Source organism: Phoenix dactylifera, chromosome 9, assembly GCF_009389715.1.
Source record: "Phoenix dactylifera cultivar Barhee BC4 chromosome 9, palm_55x_up_171113_PBpolish2nd_filt_p, whole genome shotgun sequence".
Lineage (NCBI taxonomy): Eukaryota > Viridiplantae > Streptophyta > Magnoliopsida > Arecales > Arecaceae > Phoenix > Phoenix dactylifera.
The window spans coordinates 2,666,071-2,684,180 of NC_052400.1; the positions used below are offsets into that span (position 1 = coordinate 2,666,071).

General features: G+C 35.6%; 1 protein-coding gene across 10 annotated transcripts; it reads left to right on the forward strand.

Annotated features, from left to right (window-relative positions):
* The first annotated feature begins 1,213 nt into the window (after positions 1-1,213).
* LOC103713093 (E3 ubiquitin-protein ligase MARCHF8-like) lies at positions 1,214-17,751 on the forward strand. 10 transcript variants are annotated; one of them, XM_017844296.3, is made up of 10 exons: positions 1,216-1,430; positions 7,022-7,172; positions 8,461-8,500; positions 8,764-9,057; positions 9,256-9,341; positions 9,542-9,688; positions 11,267-11,369; positions 14,858-14,970; positions 15,868-15,997; positions 17,355-17,751. In XM_017844296.3, the coding sequence occupies exons 4-9, from the start codon at positions 8,808-8,810 to the stop codon at positions 15,958-15,960; spliced, it is 792 nt and encodes a 263-aa protein (XP_017699785.1). In that variant the 5' UTR covers positions 1,216-1,430; positions 7,022-7,172; positions 8,461-8,500; positions 8,764-8,807; the 3' UTR covers positions 15,961-15,997; positions 17,355-17,751. The 10 variants fall into 10 exon arrangements, with proteins under 10 accessions (XP_008798098.1, XP_017699785.1, XP_008798092.1 ...); XM_008799870.4 differs by having other exon boundaries at positions 8,844-9,057; positions 17,330-17,751; XM_008799873.4 differs by having other exon boundaries at positions 8,461-8,494; positions 8,844-9,057; positions 17,330-17,751.
* The last annotated feature ends 359 nt before the right edge of the window (positions 17,752-18,110 follow it).

Genomic DNA, 18,110 nt, shown 5'->3' on the forward strand with positions numbered 1-18,110 from the left:
TGCAATGCACGCGAGCCAAATAACGGGCGAGGGTTTGTAACGGTACAGTCACTCACCGATGCTATACCGATTTATTTCGGCCGATATACGCTCAGATATCCCTAATTAATTAGCTGATATGACATTAAAATATAAGCTGATGATATTTAATCAGTATTTTTTATTTTTATTTTTAAATTAACTCTCCACCAATCTTTTTAAATGTGATATTGAGTTTTTTATCCATGTTTTCTTTCTTGTATGTTATTCAATTTTTGTGTCGGCTGTTGACTTCGATATTTGATATTTCTAGCTTCAAGAGTCTTGGTTCTCATATCCCATATGACTAGTTTTGGGTTTCATGGCTTGAATGAATGCATGAATTCTCACTTTTATTCTGGCATTGTCTTTATTTTTTTTTGATATCAACTTCACAAATGAAATATTAAGAGAATAAAAAAAATGCATATGTGACAAGCAAAATGTATTTAAAGAATTGATGGCTCAATCAAATAATATGGTACCATAGTCCTACAAAAAGCTAATAGTAATCCAAGCCATCCATGATGGTCTAAGGAGATCTAATTAAAGTTATTGTTCTATGAATATACTAAATGAGTGCCATTAAAATATGCTTTTTGTTCAGATCCATGTGATTCTCTTTTTGAAAAATTATTAGATAAAAATATTTATAAATATGTATGAATAACATAAAGAAAACTTGACTTGCCATTTTGAAGTGTAGCTAGATCTAAAATGAGTTCAAACTAACTCAAAATCATTTGCATTATAAGTTATAATTTTGATCATAAATATTTTATGATTACAACTTGTCCATGGTACCTTACAATCAACTAGTGCTTAAAATAATGATGGAATCAACTCATAGTTTGAACCAGGGGTTGGGCCTGATCCAGGACGGCTACTGCCAAAATGTAACCATACAACTTCATGATGTAAAGAGGAAGCATGCTTCCTATAATTTATGTGTGGAGATTGCTCTATCAAGTAGTTAAGTTGAGTGCTTGCTGAGTAAATGGGTGTAGAAAGAGAAGTAATATTTTAAAATTATATTATTTATTTAATTATTTTTGATGGTTCTGGGGGGATGAGTTTTGTAACTCAGCATTTTTTTTAAAAAATCTTCTTAATTTATGTATTTTTTTTGTTTTATTCAAAGTCAGAACTCCGTATAATTACTAAAAAATAGTTATGTTATATATTTATGCATCTGTCTCGGACCCGCATTCCGCATTCTCCCTTCACCCTCTCTATTTTCTCACGTCCTTCGGACTCGTTTGTCTTCTCCCTTTCACCCTTCTCTCCTTCCCTCGGCGAACACCCTGCTGTAACCCTAGAGATCTCCATCGGATCTTTTAGATCTTTTGCATGGGAACGTTATCCGCTCGGAGGATTCAAGAAAATCTCGGAGTCGTTCTTCCAGGGATGAGGTAAGTCCCGGATCGAATGCCGTATGTTTTCCCTGTTTCTTGGTCGTTTTGATGGTTTATGATTTGAACAGCCGCGAATCGTGGTAAGGAATTCGGTTTCTTTGCGTCGATCAGTGTAGTCGTGGTTTGATGTGATTCAGTGCGTTGGGTCAGAACGAATGTTAGGGTAATAATGTCTTAGTGTCTAATGGAAGGGAATAGGAGAGCTTGCGGATCCTGGATTTTAAACTGTTCATAATGGTAATGGCCGACCGTAGAGATATTGGAAGTTGAGTCTTCTTTCTTGGGCGATCTTATGGATGAGGGTTCTGATTTGCAAGAATCTTGAATGTTGACGGATGATAGCATGAGTTCTCTGGACGGAGTTCTTGGGATTGTCGTCTTCAGGAAGAAGAAGGTGAAAGACTGGATCTCATAACATATCACGTTTCAAGACCTATATCTTTTGAGTTGAAAAAGAAAAAGAAAAAGAACTTGGGCCGTAGTAACCAGTTGTGAGAAAACATCAAAGGTGAGTGAAAGATCAAGCTTTGATTCAGTTAGTCTAATATGCAATATAATACGATCCAGCCATTAAATCAAACAATGATAGTATACCTGGGATCTTGTATCTTAAAAATTTATTCAAAAATCAAATTCATTTATGAAATGGCCCAATGAACTATTACTCATTTGAAGATAATTGTCGTTGCAAAGGGTAAATATTTGTCAAAGATTTTCTTCTTCAGAGTGTTTTTATCATCCCATATGTTTTGCATAACCTTTTTATTGATGTTAAGATCTTGCCTTTAGTTATGTTTTATCCATCCATATGGCATTAATTTTATAGTTTAAGATACGATCAACTAAAAGTTGACAATATTTTACAACTATGTTTCACCGGAATGCCATCTATTTGATGGTTCCAAGTTCCTAGTCAAGGCAATTTTTGGTAAGAGAGGGGACTGCCTGGAGTCTTACAAAACCAGCTGGCAGGTACGAAAACTTAATTGTCTAGGGCGGATACATTCATTATTGGTCATATAGTTTAACCGGATGCAATTGAAGAACAACCTTCAAAGATCACAGTTTGATTCAAAGAATCGCCTTCATCTAAATAGAATAAGTTTGAAGCATGAAGCCAGACTGGAACAAAGATTCAAAAAATAGATAATTCACAAAGGGAAAAATCTCATGGTTCTACCAGAGTTTAATGTGAATTTTATCGAAGAATTTGTTGCACCTTGATGGTATACCATGTTTGTATTATTGCAAGGAAAGAATTGCTAAGAAGAGAGCACTTGCAACTGCATGAGAAGATAATGATGATGCTCCATATCCTCTTGTTCCCAGGTACTTTTTAGCACCCCCTCCCAATTTTTCTGAAGAAAATGTTGCAACATTTCCTAGCTTAAGAGGAACTTCTTTTCCATACTTGCCCCTATATTAGGTGATAGTTTGTCTTTCCGACTACAAAAAGCACTCAAAACCCTCTTTCAGCTCTAGATTTGTGACTTCTCCTAGCTTGAAGGTTTTGATTTGTGGGATCTCAGCCTTATCAATTGTATTCATTAATTTTTAGTTTTTTTTGACATAAGAAAAGCTTAGGCAAGTTGTGCATGCGAAAGGGCAACATAGCATTGTTTGGAATAATATTAATTGTTTCTGGGCATAATGACCTATTAATAAGGGTGGGTTACATTCATATGGTATTTTTAATATCTTTTCTAGTTTTAGGGTTGTAAAAATATAAAACATTGTTATGAGCTTGATATGATGGAGTTAAAGAGGATGAGATGTGCACATACATCAGTCTCTAAAATGATGGTTATTGTGTCAAATCAAAGGAAGCATGTGAGGTTTTTTTGCTATTTGTGTTGAATCTGTGAGAATTTGTATAACAAAAAAGGTTTCAGTCTATGACTGTACTTGCTGAAGGAGTTTGAGGTTTTGCTGCCTTAAGCTATGCAAATATTGTTGAGTTTGGAGATTTCTATACTTGAGCTCTCCTAAGGCTTTTTCAATAAAATCTAATATGTTCGATAGTTCATTGATAATTGGATTACCATTGGGCATTTTGGATGGGTGGACAATGATAACAAGTTATGATACTGATAAGTCTGCAGGTTTAGATTAGATCATGAAAGGAATATATCTGGAGTTCATTAGGTGCCTCTCCGTTGAGTAAAAAATGATTATACGAAAAAGAGTGATGGAGGTCTTCTGGTTCTTGGAGGAGTTTTTCATACATCTGGAATCACTCTTTATTATTTGAGGTATTTGATCGAAGACTATATTTATGAGATATCATGCTTCCATCTTTCTAGATTTATGGATTTTATTATGATTGTTATTTAATGTTTTAAAGTGGTTTGCATACTTGAGCACCGTGTAGCTGATGCTAAGGAGAATTTTGCCATCCATATATGTAATGGAGTACACAAAAGTTGTTGCAGCCTAAAAGCTAGTCATCATAGGTACTTCTAAAGATGCATGTCCTTTGAACATGGTCTGATAGAGGAGAGATCAAGCATGTCAATTGTAGGTTAGAACCCTAATTAGTAGCATGGGGTTAAACACCAATATTTGATCTCTTTTGATGAGTTTTTACCTTTTCCCTTTTGCTATGTTAGTCTTTTTAGGTACGCGATCTAAAGTACCATATTAATTATGAGGTCTTGCTAGATTTAAAGTGTAACAATTATTATGATTAAATTAGTAAAATATGTAAACTTTACATTGCTCATGTTTGAACATCACACAATTTTGAGTTTGGTTTGGTGTTGTAAAATACAAAATGATGAGTTGCAGCTGAAAAGTTAGTTGCAACAAGGAAACTTGAAGGTGCTAACCATGCTAGTGTTGAATATGGTCCGTCGAGAAAGGGTCAAACATGTCCAATTTGTAGGTAAGAACCCTAACATGAAAAAGGCATCCATATCCATAAAACATAACCATTGAACCTTGTCCCGGTTATTTGGGGACAGCAGACAATTAAAATAGGCATTACAAATTAATGTATAATATCTTTTAAAGTTTTTTTTTCCTTTTTTTGTGCTTCTCCTTTGTAAATCTCCTCTGGATACAGGTTGAAACTTTATATTGGTTATATATCATGTTTCCATCATCAATACCATGATATCTAAAATTTTGCCCACTGACTCCATTTAGTGAGATTTTGAAAACTATGGATGATTGGAGAAGTATCAAGGAATTAAAATTATGAGCTACTTTATGAAGTTAGGGAGAGGGTAATGAACAAAGAATATGAAACATGATGATAGTGTCATATAAGTAATTTGAATCTATGCATGAAAGCCGATAATGGAAGTCACATTCTTAGTCAAGTGACAGTAAAATATAAAGAAAAGGGAAAAATCTACATATGGTTTATGGTACCAAGAAAGGTGATTTGGTGGGCTTTAAGAAGGAAGGGTGTACATAAATTATACCTTTAAATCTCTGAGGATATGCATGTTGGAGAATCTAGAAGTTTAAGGAGTTGATATGGTACTAAGTTAGTGTACTTTCAGTCATAATAGGCTTGCCACACATATAAGCAATAAGCCCATTTCTTTTAACATTAACTATAGATGAATTTATTTCTTGTCATGAAGATGTACTACTGTACTGCGTATGCCGTTTGCAGATGAGCTAGTGTTGATTGATGAGAAAGCATTAGGTTGAATGCCAAATTGGATTTGTGGAAGAACATTTGAGGATAAGAGCTTAATAATTAGGAGAACAAAGAGTATATGGAAGCAATTTTAGTGAAAATAGAAATAGAGATGAGGCCATAATTAAGATTGATGGATGATAGATACACAAAGTGATCAGTTTTGTTATTTGTGATCTTTTATGTAAAACAATGAAGAGATAGATGAAGATATATGTAATTAAAAATTAGATCTGATTGAATGAGGTGGAGATGTGCTTTACAGTGTCATCATTGACACATACCTTGCCAAATTAAAACGAAAATTTGTAGAACAATAATAAGGCTTATAAAGTTGTATGGATCATAATGTTAGGCAGTAAAGAGGGTTTAAGACAATAAGTTGGATGCCACTAAAATGAGAATGTTAAGGGTTGTGCGGTAAAACTATGAAGGATATAGTAAAAAATATGTATATTAAAGAAGTTATAGAAGTTAGGTAGGTTAAGAATAAAGTGAAAGAGAGATTACATGTCCATGTGGATTGAGGATTCGAGGGTGCTTAAGTAAGGAGAGCTACTTTAATTTGTATTGAAGGATGTAGGAAAAGGAGGGGAAGACCTAATGTGACATAGATGGAGGTTATGAGAGAAGATATGGAAATATTTGAAATAACATCAGAGATAGTCCTAAGTAGAAAAGCTTGCCAAATGAGAATACATAAAGCCAACTCATAGAGTTGGGATGAGGCTAGACAGTTATGGTTATGGTATAATGTTTACGTCATGCTAGAGCTGCATTCTACAATAATTGTGAGAAATAAGAAAAAGAGGTAAGTTTTTCTTTTCATGTGCTTGATTTCATGCAAAAATTATGGTGGAAAGGAATTTTGGTATCCAAATGGATGGAGCGAACTTGTTGGGTTATACGTTAGAAACCTAACCATTATAAATATTTGCAGCTTCATTGTGCCATTGGTACAACAAAGAAGTTGGGCTACTTTTGGGATTTGATTACTGAATTCAAAGGTTAAAGAGTATTTTTCGTTGTTTGGCGGAAGAATTACATGTTTATAGGAATTATTCATGTCTCCTTTATTATTCATTATTTTTTGCCAAGCCCCAAAACCCACTGGTTAGATTAGGAAATCATCCAAAAAAAAAGGGATTGAATGTTGTCTTCCACTGTGTAGATTGCGAGTATATTAATCAAGAATGAGGGTGGTTTGAGGTTGAGATAAACAGTAGAAATGAATGTTGAACCTTCAGCTAAAGGGTCATTGAGGATGAGAGGTGTTTGTGATTAGGACTTTTTGAAGTCAAATGTGATTGAAGATATTGTTGTAAGTTGTAACAGAAATAAAATTCATATCTTTTGTCACCTAAACCCTTAAGCCTAGTCTCAAGTTTCCACATCCAACACTTTAACATGAATATTAATTGGTTTGATTCTTGGGGATAGGTTTGTAGGAATAAATTCTTAGATATTGGAAGGATCTGATATTTAGGCAGACACCTGCACTTGACACATGTAACTAAGTCAATGTAACATTGTTGACATCTTTCAAATTGATTTCTAAGTGCATCTTTAGATAATTTCTGTTATTCAGAAAGTGGACTTAAATGGCAGATTTGCTGTCAAACCCTTTCGTGATACAGATCTTTCTCCTCCGTAAAATATCGAAAGCTTAAAAGTGATGGGTAGAAGTTGCCCTTCCTCTAGATGTTTAACATTTATTGTTTACTCATGTCTTCCTATCCTTATCTCAATCACTTCTTAATATTGATTGATGGTCTATCGCGCCCTAGCTTGCAATTTCTTATTTAGTTTCTCAAATATGTAGGCTCAAGAGTTGTGAATAGTAGTTAGTTTTATTTTGGGTTTGTACTATTATATATTAATTTGGTTCTTGATGCAACCCCACACTTATATGCTTCTTTCTTTTCTTTTTTCCCAGGTGAATCACTTTTTTTGCCCTCTGTCTTTTTTTTTTCGAAGTGAAAAGGAATTCAGCTCAGATAACATTTTTTGCTTCACTAAGAAGATTGCCACTGTCTTGAGTCCCATCTTGAAGATAGCTACTAGTACTCCTGGAGAGATGTCAGAAGGTTTTAGATACTTTCCTTCCGTAAACAATTGATTTTTCCATCTACCATCAGGTCATTAAAAGATTGTTAAAGAGTAAAGACTCCGACCTTTATTTTTATCACGTACTTTTCTCTATTGAACTACACTTTTTCAAGTGTGGGAAGGAGATGTTTCCTTGCCAATTACAACAGATCATTAGCTCAAGATTATGTATAACCTAAAAGGAGATTGTCTTTCATTGAACTCTCATATTCTATAATTTATAGCTAGGATCTGATCGACAAGTTAACAATTACTAAATATTTGCTTTCTATAACAACATTTACTCTATGAACAGGTTTACGGTCATTGCCAGTCAATTTATAAATTACAATGAGTAAAGCTTTTGTGAGATAGAAACAACTGCTGACTATCTGTAGCTTTTGTAGGGTATAAACCATGTGGATAATATTGAATATGCTAGCCTTTCAGGCATAGTACTGAGGCTTAACTCATCTGGGACTACTGTATGTTTCTTATGGGATGCCTATATGTTTTAAAGCATTTTATCTGTATTACAAAAGGGAGGGGGATTTAAAAGGATGGACTTGGTACACGGACCTGATAAAGTGCTAGTTTTGTTATTTTTGTTGTCTTTCATAAGCTTCAAAGGAGCTCGAGGATTGGTTTAATAATACAATAATACAATTAATATAATAGCAAAATCTTCAAAGTTAGCACTCCTAGTTACAAACTAAAATTGGTTTTTGAACCATGTTGGTTTTAAATAATTTTTTCAAACTACGTTCAATAGTTGGGAGTTGGGACCTAAGCTATGCTGTTTTTTATGACGTCTCATATGAAGTGTTTTATTGGGTATGAAATCACATGTATTTTTAAAATTCAAGAATTTGTATTATACTATAAACATAAAGAAATTTTATTTACTGCACTAGGTATCTTTTTTTTTCCCCGAACTAGCTTCAATGGTTTGTTCCAAGATCATGAGATATTATTTGGCTGAATCTTTTGTTGCATGCATAACAGGTAAACTGTTGAGCTGGTCAGTTGATGCTGGTGGAAAGAAGCTTAGCTAAAAAAAAGATATCACATGTATTAGGAAGACAAAATCTATTTTAAGGAGTTAATAATGACTATTTAAATAGACAAAGAGTTCAGTTGATGGTCTGGTTGTCGGTCATCATTAATGGATCTTTTTGTTGTCTATCCTTGAGTAGCATTATCTTTTCTCATCACCCCCAATGCTATTGATTAACATATTGCAGCAGGGAACCTCCTAATTAATGCATTGCACTGCAACATATGCAGGTACCAGGACTAGTTTCCATTAGATGGCATGGAGGTGAAGGTAAGGTGCTTCCTCTGAAGAGAAGGAGTTCCAATCAACTATCTGAGTAATCTTTATTTTTTTTTTCTTGTAACATGCTGTTCAAGACCTTGCCGGCCTGTATGAACTCGGAGACTTAAGTGATATCCTGATGTTACCGCATATACACCTAATCTCGTCCTTTATATGCATTCATCTTGTTTACTCGATTTCTTTAGAGTTTAGACACTTTCTCTTGGTGAGGTGCTTGATTGACATGCTATATATTTTTTTTAATTTTGCAGGGTTTTTGCATTTGAGATGAACTACCAAATTAAGCCATTTGGTGATGTCTGGATATGATTGGATTTTGTTCATAATGCAGTTGGTGTCTACTGGCAGTCGGGCAGAAGAAGCATCAGAGACTGAGCCAATTCTGTCTCAGCCAGCCAATGCTGGCAGTTCCAAGGAGTCCCCATCTTCATGTGAAATCAGCCCTCTGGGTGTTGATGATGATGGTCAAAACATTGATGATGATGAATGTTGCAATCTTGTGAATCAAGACCTACCACAATGCCGAATTTGCCTTGATACTGGAGGTCTTTACTTATTATACTTGGTACATTAAATTTCTCATGGAAATTCTTTTTGTGATAGAGGTGCAACATTTTATCTTATGATAAATATATGCATTAGCTTTCTTTTTCCACACACAGAATATATATTCTGTGCAGTTAAACATTTCTTTCTTCATCTCCTTCCTTTTTTTCGCCATTGAGACTCCTTTTTGCTTTCAGATGATGATCTAATTGCACCCTGCCAATGTAAGGGTACACAGAAGTACGTGCATCGATCATGCCTTGATAACTGGAGATCAACCAAGGTATTGTTTAATATGTTGATCTAATATTCTTTTTTTCACTCAATATACTGCCTAGCAGTGGTTTTTCATCAAATGCTTGAGCCAGTGTGCTTCTGTTCATAAGAGATCTGCCTGCAGTAGTCTGAGATGAATCCATTGGCTAATATGTTGACTGTCTTTGTGGAAGGCAAGCTTACTATCTATTTTCTATCTTCTGTCAGGAAGGCTTTGCATTTGCACACTGTACAGAATGCAGGGCTGTTTTCATACTGCGTGCAAATGTGCCACCAGATCGGTGGTGGTTGAGACTGAAGTTTCAGCTCCTTGTTGTTAGGGATCACGCAATTATATTTGTTGTTGTGCAACTGGTAAATTTTAAAACTATATGCTGTATGGTAACAGGCTTCTAGTTATTCAACTTTACAGAATATCTAAATTTGATCCCATTAATGCAGCTTTTATTTTATATATTTAAATTAGATGTCCCTTTCCTAGGAGAAACTGACAAGGTTCTCTTGGAATCAATATGTTTATCTTTGAATTTAATAAATGTTCAAATTTTCCATTTCGTATAGCTTAGTTTCATGAGTTGCAATTTTAAGAAATAATGAAAGCCTATTACCTTTGTTTAATGTATAAGTGGGTATTCCAAGATAAGATAGTCTTTTAAGAAGTGTTTATTGTACCTTCACCAATTTACCTTACATTGTGTTGTTATATTGAATTAAAACTTTGTCTTGTATTCACTTATCCTGAAAATGTTTTAACTCGCCTGTTTGGAATGCGCTTCTCTCAAATAACTTACTGTCCATTGTAATTAATATATGACATGTGCCTATGTAATAGATGACATTTTGCTAAAAGAGGTCAATAATTCACCTAATAGTTTGGAGCAGTAAAATAGAAGGAAAAGCAACAAGAAAAAAATTTAAAGTAATTAGGAGAAGAATACATTTAGACTCTCATATTAACTATTCCTGCTTGACCTTCAAAAGACCTGCAACATAGATTTCAATTATGTTAACAAGCAAATTCTAAGCAAGTCTTAAAAATCCTAATTTTGTTGGATTATTTCTGAGCTTTCTGGGAACCTAAACTTACTCTACATTTGCTTGTTTCTGAAGCTTAAAGAACTGAACTCAATCCAAAAATGCCTAAAGTTGATGCAAGATATGACATAATCTAGAGTCCTCTTCAAAATATAGCCAATTTTAATACAATGGCATTGGCATTGCTAGAAGTATTGTTGGCAAGGTACGTTGTCTCGGTAGCGGGCCCCATACCGGTCTTATGCTATCATTATGTTAGTACGGTACAGTATGGGGCTGGTTCAGCATACCGAGTGTCAGTGCGGCCTCTGCACCATGTATTGGTACCAAAATAGTACGGTACGGTACGTCCGTACTGCGTGGTTCGGTATAGTACGACGTACTATGAATGTTGGTTCTTGATAGCTAAACTTTGAAGGATTTTCTGAGTTGCCTTTGCTGGATTATCCACTGCAATTGCTTGCAGACACTAGAAACTAGGACTCCACAAATAAGTTTCTGGTAGGTCGTTGCAAAAGTAGTTGAAGAAGAGCAGGGCTGAGTGTGCCTGGTTTAACGAACGGTTTTACTTTTTGCTGTGGAGAGTAGAGAGTGGTCTTAAAAGCTTTGTCAGGGAGCATAATGTTTGGCAAGTTTTCTACTGCATGGGACAAAGGACATTGTCCACTTAGGTGTCATGGAAGCATTTTCTTGTACTAATTCTTCTCAGACTGTTTATTCATAGAATACGTTAGTTCTTTAAAGCTTAAATTTCGATCCAGATATGACCTTTCCATTTAACTACCACTGCGGCACAGCATCTCTTCCCTGTGACACAAATCACAAATTTGATACACTGTTTACCTTTTTGCTTTTGGTTTTGTTTTATGAGTTTCTTTAAGCAAATGTTTTTGACAGGTTGTCGCTTTGTTGAGTATGCTGGTATACAGATTTTATGGCGAGGAACTGCGAGAAATGTTTGGTTATGAGGAACACCCGTATGGATTTTATATAATTGCCAGTATGTTCATATTGTCAACTTCTACTTGATGTAATGCAGTTGCATTTTATTTTAGACAAAAAAATATCTAGTTAGTTATTTTGCAGTTTTCAATTTCTAGAGTAATGCAAATCTTTATTATGCAATTGACAAAAACTTCCATCTCCTTAGCTGAATGAAAGTTGTGTCAGTCCAATTGCATTCAATTTAGTATCTCCATATATGTAATGCTTCATTTTTGGGATCTAATTCTGATCTGTGCATCATGTTGAAACTCATTCCTTTGATAATATTTAATTGAAGATTTCAAACTAGGATCAGTTGCACTGAGGGTCTTCAGATCACTTAACCGTCTAGTTATGCTTCTTCTTACTTTTTGTTCAGTTTTCCAGTGAAGTTAGTGGATGCGGAAATGTTATCTCAATTGGTCAAGGAATATGAAGTTGATTGAATATGGTTCTTGAAATTTGTTTAACAGATGAGGAATTATTATAGCATGCCCATTGTAATCAAAGCTGTTAAGCTCCAAGAAGATAATGGATGCAAAGCTATCCTGTAATCAAATTGCAAAAAGTTATTTATTTTTTATGTGATAAAATTTTTCTTAAAGAATATTTCAGTTCATAAGGTACATGAAGATCACATTTTTGGTTGAATCTTAATTGCCAGAATCCAGAGCAGGTGCGCGAGTGTATACAGGTGCAGGTGCAAGGAAGCAGACATTTTAGAAAAAGTCCTAGCAGTGCTAAGGAAGCAGGCGCCGGTTTAATATTCCAGGAAGATGCTGAAGTGGGTGCATTACACTAGATTGAAAATCCTGGCTACCAAGAGTAAGATAGACTCTATTTGGGCAGTCCTTCCATCTGATTTAGGAAAACTTAATTTAGGAGACAAAAACATCATAGAAGGGAAAATGATGTTTACCATATATCCATATACTAGTACCATGCAACCAAATATGTGTCTTCTAAGACTTCACAGCTAGGCAATGCCCTTCTCTTCCTTGGATGCTCCCTATGTGAATGGGTTGCTTTATAGATATCACATCCCTTTCTTCTAATACTACTGCTTCTGTAATAATTTTTGAAGGGTGAATCTCTTCTCCTCTTAAGTAGGTCTGTCCCTTATGGCAAGTCCATGGTACGCTTTGGTTTTCAAGTAGGCAGTTCTCACAACTTCGGAGTCATGTTAAGCCTCTAGTCCACCATAATATATGGACTGAAGTAAATTCCATAGCTCATCAGGAGATTATATTGGTTTTGCTTCAAATCAAATCCTGAAACTAAACCCTCTGAAAAAAGTGAGACACATCGAACATATCACATCTTGATGAGAACAGTAGTTGTATTAGTAATTGGCACACAAAATTGAAAGTCCCAATAGGATGGGGGGCATCCCGATTGTCCCGTCCTGTTCTTATGAGAAAATGGGAACGCAACAGGGTCGGGACTCTGAAACCCATCTATATAGGGGAGAAGAAGAAAGAGGAAAGAGAAAGGAAGAAAAGATGAAGAAAAGGAAAAAGTGAAAGGAAAGGAGAAGAAAAATGAAAGCAAGAAAGTGAGTGAGAAGAAAAAGAAAGAAAGGAAAGAGAAAGAAGAAGAAAAAGAAAAAAACAAATAAAGGAACAGATGAAAACAAGAAAGAAAAAGGAAAGAAAGGAATGTAGAAGAAAAAGAAAGAAAGGAAGGAAAGAAAGAAAGAATAAAAGGAAAGAAAGAAAGGAAAGAAGAAGGGGAGAGAGATGGAGGATATCTATCAGGATGCATCACCGGGACCGCCACTAGGTTGGGGTGGGACAGCGGGGCGTCCCATTCAATGGAGAAATTAGGACATCCTCATTCCATGGGATTTAAATCCTTGTTGGCATATTGGATGCAACTAATTCAATAGAAGGACTAATTAATGGAGGTTGTTAACTAATTCACAAATATGCATCAGAAGCAATGAATGTGACTGATTCAAGAGGAAGAGTATTTGATTGAAGGTGGTGATTTTGTCATTTGATGATTACATCTTTTTGAATGCCATTGACTGATTCTAGTGCATGGAGTAGTTGACAGATAGTTGGAAAAATCCTAAGGAATAGTTGTTTTTGTTTCTATAAGTTATTTTCTTTGGTTACATGGGTTGATAAGTTAGCTCCTTTTTTTCTGAACTACATATGTAACCCTTATTTTTTCTGATGATTGATTTTTATTTGTCTCTCTGGAATCTAATTTAGAGATAATAAAATTAGGTGCACTTTGTATAGGGAGTGGTTCATTGGGAAGGTTTTAAATTCAGTCCACGAGCTTCGTGGTGACAGTGTCACTCCTCTAAGACTTTACCCAGGAGTTTGAGTTATATATTGTAATTGTGGGTGAATTGCTACTTTCGACCATGTAGGGAGGGGCTGCAAGAGTGTCTTTGGTGGTTCAGGGTGCCTGACCAAGCCAGGCCATGGTCATTTTAAGCACAAACTTGGGTCTGGCCTGAATCTTTATTAGGCTTCAAAATGTAATTTAATTTGTCTGTCATGAATGTTAACATGATAGAAGTGCACCAAAACCATTTCAAAATTATATTTCATGGAGAATTCATGTAATGAGATCATACTGTTTGATTGGGTGGGTGGGTATTGGGTGGGGGGCGATGGAGTAAGTCAGCATAAATATGAATGAAAAAGATGTATTTTCTGATTACTTTATTAATGCTTCATAAATCATCATCATCATCTTGTTATTGCCATCATCTTTACTAGGGGAACATTGACATAATACTGCAAGGGTATTTTGTTGAAGCACATATTTATCTTTGGTAAATGAAAGAGACATGCCAGAAAGATAGTAAAGTAGGTGATGTGAAAAGAAATAAATCAGTGTTGACATTGGTAGACCTGCACAAGGAATTGATCTTAATCATAACTTATGCCTGATTAGTCATAACCCTTCACAGTTATGAATGATTAACTTAGAAAGCTAGTATTGTTAAAGTAGCCATTTGAAAAGAAATAAATCAGTATTGACTTTGGTAGACCCGCACAAAGAATTGATCTTAAATCAAAACTAATGCTTGATAGCTCTTCACAGTTACGAATGGTTATTAATGTCCTCTTATGCTTTAGGATCTGTTTGGTGGACATGCAACCAGCTTATCCATGTAATATCTTCCTTGAGTGGGAAGGTAACTTAAAATGAGGTGGGAGGATGAAAAGTCTGAGGAATTGAGAAAATCTGTAAAGTTTGTAGTCCCAGTATCCTTAGGATACCAAAAGATCATCGTTATGTGGGTCCTGGTGTCTTAAAGAACTGAGAATTGGAGAACAGTAATATCTGGCAATTCCTCAGATTCTCTTTTCCTTCCCTTGCTTTAGTCTTCAAATCTCATATGTGAAAACAAATAGGGTGATCGATTGTCCAAACAGGCCCATACTTCTTCACTGCATTAAGATAGTCGTATCCTGGATCCATACTTGAATTGCTTTCTCATTCATTAATTGGCTCTGATGTCTTTTTTATACCATGCAGTATTAGCTGTTATTCTGGTGGGCTTGCTGTACGGATTCTTCATTGCCATAATATGCGGACAGAGGATCAATGAACGCCATTATCATATTCTAGCAAAACAAGAACTGACAAAGGTTCAGTATGACTGTACTACTAGTTTAGATGTATGAGCTTGTCTGGATCTATCTCCTTCCTGAACTGGAGATGTCTTTCATTTTTCACAAGTGACAGAAATCTGGTTAAATTCTTGTGCATATTTCTGACCACACATATAGATGGGTAAGACTTGGTGGTGGTGTTTAAATGGTAACCTTAGTTCTCTAGATTCTTGCTATCTGACAAACTGCGTAATATGATTTGAACACTTAGAAGTGTAGCCAGCAATTTTTATTTTTTTTTAAATCTTTGTATACATTTTTACCCTACATTACTCATGTACTCAAGCAATCTTCAAGCACTGGTTTCATAAGGTCTGAGAGATATTAAATTTGGCTTTTCACTCACCTGTCTGGTAGCCCAAAGTCAATAAATCACTGGGGCTTAAATGAAGTGTGCACATGAAGAGAAGATAGAATAGTTTCCCTGGTACATTCCTAGTGTTTGCAGCACGAGCACGTTATGTTCCCTTCAATTATTACATGTAGCCAAGTCTTGTAGACATCAGTCTAGTCAGAAATCAGACCAACCTGAAGCTCTGATTTTCTTTTAGCTTGGTAAAGTTCTGATTTTCTTTGGGAGCAATTCCATGTCCATATATAATCTCAAAACTTCTCTTACAAACTCTCCGCATTTTGGAAAGAAACATTTCCGCCGACCTGGGGCGGTGGGAGGGGGGTGGGGGCGTCACTTTCCAAAATGAAAGAGTTTTGTGTTTGTATTCACAAAGCTGTTCATCATGCCATTCTTTTTTCCTTTGCATATTTGTTTTGGCAACAACAATTTTGTTCTTTTTGTTTAGAGCTTTTTGGAATGTCAGTTCATGTTTGATGATATACATAAGATTAATTTATCTAACAGAAGTATAATGCCAGGAATATGTGGTGGAAAGTAGAGACGAAAATAAGAATTTTCCGGAGCTTGAGCCCGCTCATGTTAAGGAGTTGAGAATGCTGGGACTTTACTGAGCTGGATTATGAGCATGAACTACTATCAGGTTCTCTGGTAAGCAGTTGGTTTTGCAAAATGACCTTTCTTACAAATACATCACATGATAAAGGCCAGTATATATAGATGCGTACATAGATACATGCATGCACGCAGGCATATATTGTATGCAAGTGTACTTGTGTGTACATAAACATGTTTTTCAAGTCAATGTAGTTGGTCTCTTGTGACTACCTTGATTTTAAGTTCAGATGCTCAGATATGAATCTTTCCATTTTTCTTACTGTAAGGAGAAAATTTTGTTATGAGTTATTAAATCAGTTTCTACCAACTCCCACCAGGCTAGGCCTCACTGACCTTTGTTGATCTTTGTTAGTGCATGACCTTGACAATCTCAATCAATTCTGTCCTATTTGGGGCCAGCCTGAAGCCTCTTCATTGATTATCAAGGGGTAAAACATTTTTTCAGTTTTTGAAAACTCTATGCAGCAGACGACACTCAAGTGAATGTGGGCATTCAGGTAGGTAACTTTGTGGATTGTGTTAAAGATTATTGAGAAAATTTTTTAGAAGTTACAAACAAATAAAGAGGACTAGTAAATTGGAAATACATTAAGAAAACATAGGAAGAAAATGGTGCATTGTTATTTATCTGAGAACCTAATTTTGTCATATCAAGAAGTAAAATTTCATTATTTCATGTAAGAAAACTTGCCCTTCAATTCAAGTTTATGTAACAAGCAACTCTGCCAAATAATAACAATCAATTAATCGATAGAGTTTGAAATAAACAGTTAGTTAAGAATTACTATAACTTGTAACCAAAGTGCTGGAAAGCAATCAAGAAGGCATGGGGTTCATAGTTTGCCTCTGGCTCAACAAATAGCATAAACCTGCCTCAAAAAATAGTCCTTTCCAAGGCTGGCCGTATGCTGGGGATCGCTTAGGCATTTGGGCCCCGAGTGGGGCAGCTGAGGAGATCTCTAAACCTAGGCAGGCACATATGCAGCCTAAGCGGCTGTTTCTAAAACAATGATGCTAGATCACAATTCCTTTCAGAATGGTAACAGAGAAACAGTTGTTTGGGGTATGTTGACTTGTAATTGAAGAGCATTATCAGCTTGCTGTGTATCAGTCCAACAATGGACTTTGAGAACTCCCATTGCTATGTTTGCTATGCTGATAGAGGATCTTAGCTAGATTTTTTTTCTAGGGAAAAGAAAATTGTGCTTTGTCCCTATCAAGTACTGGGACTCAAGGCTGCATTCACTCCCATAACGAGCTTGACTTTAATTTTATCAAGTTTGACTTCATAAGCATTTCAGCAGAATCTTGTCATGCATTTCTTCAAAGATTAATCCTTGGTTTGACTCTTATAATTTTCTCCAGTTACCTAGTGAAATCTACCTTGTAGATACCAGATGATCGACCACAGCACAAGCCAAATCAACTACAACATAATTGGAGTCTGGAGACAACTGCTACGAAGAAAGATGTAATTACAAAACATATGGAGATGGTTTTTGATTTTTTTCCCCCACTTACAAGGCCAACCTTGCAACTTCTCTCTCCTTTTCATATATATATAAACTATTTTGCATATAAAAATGTTTATGCACATTAATGTGCTGCAAATGTTGAGCTGTCTCGTTCCATGAAATGTTGACATGGAAAAGTCACAAGCATTTTATGATGTTACCCTGTACTTAATAAAGGATTCTAATTTACAAACTGTAGCATTTGACATATAGTTATGTTGTATAACTGATACAAAAAGGTTAGATTAACGAAGAATTACAATTTATTGTCAACGTGTACATGCTTGTGTTGTTGATCAGCCTAATAAAGCTTGGCAGACCAAGTATACTCTCCTGGTTTGTGTTTCCGCATCCTATTCTCGCTCTGCCAGTGTTCGGACATCCTATGAGCCAGGAGTTGCAATCGTTATAAATTTTATCGTGTGTTGAAATATGCGTTCGGGTTAAATCCACAAGTGGCTCGAGTCCCTTGGCCAGGCCCAAGCGGCTCCAATTCCAGGAAAAACAAGGCACTCCAGTATTGGCCTCTTAGGTCAAAAAGGCTGATTAACGCTTGAAATCTAATACACCCGTGAATACTTTTTTTATTAAAAAAAACCCGAAATAAGCTCGCCCAGGTATGAGCCTGAATT